Source organism: Pteropus vampyrus, unplaced genomic scaffold (assembly GCF_000151845.1).
Source record: "Pteropus vampyrus isolate Shadow unplaced genomic scaffold, Pvam_2.0 Scaffold141, whole genome shotgun sequence".
Lineage (NCBI taxonomy): Eukaryota > Metazoa > Chordata > Mammalia > Chiroptera > Pteropodidae > Pteropus > Pteropus vampyrus.
The window spans coordinates 2,682,711-2,687,265 of NW_011888922.1; the positions used below are offsets into that span (position 1 = coordinate 2,682,711).

Consider the following 4,555-nt stretch of genomic DNA (forward strand, 5'->3'; position numbering starts at 1 on the left):
TGAGGCCGTGAGTTGCGTGAGGCAGGGTTTTAGTGAATCCTCTAGGCTGAGCGACTTCTGTTATCCAGTTCAATGACGACTCCACTATGGCGGCACTGAGTCTGCGCACTGGGAGGGGTAGGGCTGAACAGAGGAACAATGGATACTGCTGGTTCTCTGTACAGAGTGAGTCTCACCTCGGCCCTCACTCTGACAATGTTTCTCGCCCTATAAGTCCCTGGTGTCCCCTGCACGCAGCTGAATCAGCACTGGTGTTCAGAGTGAGCAGGTCTGTCACCGAGAAAATCCATTTGCCAATGCAGCTCCTTTAAGAGGCATCTGCCGCTGCTGCTGCCACAGCCTCTGTCTCACTCAGCCACTCAAGACTTGGCAGCTCCGCGTCCTCTCCTCGTCCTACCTTCTGCTGTTGCAGGGTGATTTCTTGGATTTCTCCCTAGTTGTATGGCTTGTTCATCTGGATCCTAAGCAATTTTTCCTTGCTGCTCGCTCCTTGTTTCCGTCACAACTTTGATTTGGTCACCAGAGGAATGAACAGAGCCTCTATTGTCTATGCCATTTTTTTCCTCCCATGAAGCCAGGATTTGAATTTAGTCTAAGACATACACAAATAACTATAGATGGCAGAATGAAACATTTAATTACAGAGGCACAAAATGAGCCATTGGAGTTTAATACCAACAAAGTCTCTTTAGTTCAGGAATGTTCACAAAGGAGGTAGCATTTGAACTGGGCTTTGCAAGTTGAGGGTAAGATTTTAACAGCTGGGTATGGCAAAGAAGGCAAATGAGTGATAGTGTTGAGATTGAATACAATTCAGTCTGAAGCCAAAGACTATTTTCTTTACATTACACAAAACTAGAACAATGAGAGAAAATGTTGGAAGCCAATGCAACTGAAAAAGGATTGTATTACCTTGACTGATAAAAAAAAAAAAGGCTGAGAAAGAAGGTCAAGAGAGGAACCTGAGGGTCTTTCAGTTCAAACACCACAGTTCTTCAATACAGATCAAATTATACCAAATACATAATTAACATGGAGATTACTTTTAGTTTCTCTCCTTGGCAACTGTTATCTCAGGATCAGTATTTCCGATGCTCGGTGGTAGAATGGCAATGGAGCAACGTGGAGGTTGGGCTGGGTGTGTGGGGTGATATAGCAAGAGGACTGGAAAATGCTTTTGATAGAAGTCAATGTATTCTCTAATGTATTTATTTTTAGTTCAAACCATTTTACAATATGAAACCCTTATCAGAGGCGGATAAAGAAAAGGCAAGAAATCAGATGATTCCAAAACTAAGTGACTTATTGGAATTTGCACAGAAGGAGAAAAAATTTGTGATATTTGATCTTAATACTCCTCCACCAAAACATCCTCTTAGAAAGACATTTGTACGCCATGTAGTAAGCGTGATCCTCGACTCTCAAATTGAGCAACATCTGGTATGTCTATCTCAGTATTTATGGTAGAGGTTGGGAGGTGGGTAGCATGTCCCACGAGCATAGCAGTTGAACCAGTCCTATCTTATAGATATGTAAATAAATTTGATTTCTATAGAAATGGGGATTGTTGCTTATACAGCTACATGTGGCAATCTAAGAATGACCCACTTATATTTATCTCAGTGAAGAAAAACAGGCTGTTTGCTATTCCAAACCAAATGAAATAAGCACTCTGTTAAAAGGAATGTGTGTAATGACTATATGATGTGACTGCACCATCACCAATGTAAAACTATTAGAAAGGGCCTGGAGAACACTAGGCTTTGAGGACTTGGCTTCAATTTATGATGTAGAAAGTCAGCTGGTTCTTATTTGAGCAGCGATTTGTTCATCATGGTTTTCAGAAGCAACTCTCTGCATTAGGGTAGTCAATCATTTCAAATCTCTTAAATTCTCAGAATATGGAAGAGTACTATGAATGAAACAAGTATGTATCTTTTTTGCCAGTGGAACTGTTTCCACAAATGAGGGACAGGAGCATTCTCTGTTGGCAGGAAATGAACCTTCTCAAAGATGATTTTTTGCATCAGCCAGGGGAGATGCTAAAAATTCCACCTTTAATCCACACCTACTAACCCTCATCCACTTTGGCTAGTATGCAGCTATCTGCACACAGTGGGCCCTCAACTCAAGGGCCTATTGTGTGCAAATAGCTGCAATGTTACCTGAGGAAATTCAGCTCCAGAACAACCCTGGTGAAAGCCCTATTATGGGAGTTCATTAGGCAATATTAGGCTAAGGGCTAGAATCTTTCTGTTGCCTATAGACTGTTACCAGTTCTGGAATGGGATTCCTTCTATTTTACATGGGGCTCTTTGCACCTAGACAGATGATTATCTACTGAAAGACTTCCTGTTTCTCCTTACAGATTTATTGGTTGACAGCTTTTGATAGAATGTATGTCAAGAGAAAAGCTCCTGGTTTTCAGCAAGTGGGTCAATTATACTCCATTGAACGCCTTACAAAAGAAAATATCAGCAAAATAAATGTTGACTATAAGAGGTTGTTCTACAATGGGTTGAGGTAAGTGTTTGACCACCCCCCTCTTGGCACATAGTGCCTTGCTTGCACAAAATCTGCATTCTGACCAAGATATCTGCATATCTTCCGCTTCTTCAGAATTTTGTGTGTGTCTATCCTTTTAGAATCTCCTATTCTCCCTATCTTGCCCTTCCCTCCCTGTCTTCCTCTCTCCCTCTGCCCACAAACATTTATCAAGTATAGACTAAGTCCCTGGAACATCGTCTTCTGCCACTTCTTTGTGCTTTACTCTCTCATTCAACACATGTTTTTGTATGCTTGGCATTTTTGTTTTTATATAAGGTGATCATTGAAAAGTCAAAATTTAAAGTTATTTCTTCCTGCCATTACCAGATGAATTACTGTACCTCACAAATAGCTTCGTGATCTAGATAGTCATATTTCTTATAGGTGTAATTAAGAGCATTACTACATCAACTTAGAAAACCTCCAAAACAACCAAACATGAGAAGAAACTAAAATTATCAACCACCAGATTTATAAATATATAATTAGAGACAGATTTTCAGAATTAAAAGCACCTGGGAATAAAATGTAAACTCTTTCAAACTGAACTGTTATTGATCACTGCTTAATTTAAATCCGTATCCTCTCTCTTAGATTTAAAAGTAATGTTTTCAGATAATCCTAAATGTTTCAGAGACAGTGTCTTTCTTGGAGATATATGTATCCCAAATCTCTGAGCTTAATAAAAATTCCCCTAGATACCTTTCTGCATCTCAGGCCATGAACTAGGCTATGGGATGCATCTCTGTTTCTGTTCCTGCTTTCTTGCCTTTTGACCACAGGATAGTTTATCATAAAAATATTTTTTTTTCCAGCATTGGAAAATTATGTTTTACCTCTATTTCCTAATCAGAAGATTTCTCTTTGCCCAACTACTCTATTTTGAGTATATATTTTTTACTTTTTTTTACTTTTTTCAAAGAGGAAATGGTTCTAAGATGATTTCCTTTTCTTCTAATCATAATTTAGATTAATCTAATAGTTGAGAAAACTTTTAATAGCTTCTATTTATTGAGCTTTAATTATGTGTCAGGTTCTGTGGTTGGTAGACCACAGGTTCTTTTCCAAATCCTGGCCCTACCCATCAACCACACATATAACTTTGGACAAGTTTCTAATTATCAGTGTTCTTATTTGTCAATTGAGAATAACAATAACCTGATGCAATGATTAAATAATTAAATGAGTTACTTTATATTATGCACCTAGCCAAATGTTGGTCAAATGTAAGAACACAATAAATGTTAGCTTTTATCATCACTGTCCTTTTACGGTGTGTCCTGTAAGTTATCTTCATCCCTTTCCCCTTGCCTCTAACCCTTATTCCTTGCAATTACTGTTCTCCTTTTCTATAATTTCAAGAATGGTACATAAATCGTATCATAATGTATATAACCTGTTGTGATTGTATTATTTACAGATAATTCCCTTGAGATCCGTCCAGGTTGTTGCATGTATCCATGGTGTGTTCATTTTGTTGCTGAGTCATATTCTATTGTATGGATGTACTGTAGTTAATCATTTACCAACTTAAGAATATTTGATTCTTATTTATGAGCTATTATAAAGAAATATTATGAACATTCGTGTATAGGTTTTCATATGGACATACTTTTTTAACTAAAATTCAGTAGTTTACTCAGATTTCCTTCATTTAAGAAAATGTTTAAATTTTGGTAAAATACACATAACATAAAATTTTTTATTTTAATCACTTTAAATGTATATTTCAGTGGTTTAAACATATTTATAACATTACGCAACCATCACACCATTCATCTACCTAATTCTTTTCATCTTGTAAACTCAAATTCTATGCTTATTAAACAATAATCTTACATTTCCCCCACCCCCAGAGCTTGGCAACCACTATTTCATTTTCTGTCCGAATGGTTTTGACTCTTGTAAGTGGTGTCATATAGTATTTGTCTGTTTTTGTGACTGGCTTATTTCACTTAAAGTCCTCAAGTTTCATCCATGTTGAAGTCAACCATTACAGAAGTTCCTT

At 37.4% G+C, this 4,555-nt stretch overlaps 1 protein-coding gene across 1 annotated transcript in view; it reads left to right on the forward strand.

Annotated features, from left to right (window-relative positions):
• The window catches only part of GDPD4 (glycerophosphodiester phosphodiesterase domain containing 4), a 73,567-nt gene that overhangs the window by 42,286 nt on the left and 26,726 nt on the right, over positions 1 to 4,555 (forward strand). Inside the window, exons 10-11 of the mRNA XM_011368430.1 lie at positions 1,219 to 1,440; positions 2,369 to 2,523. Coding sequence (XP_011366732.1) covers positions 1,219 to 1,440; positions 2,369 to 2,523 — 377 coding nt within the window. The remainder of the gene's footprint in view (positions 1 to 1,218; positions 1,441 to 2,368; positions 2,524 to 4,555) is intronic.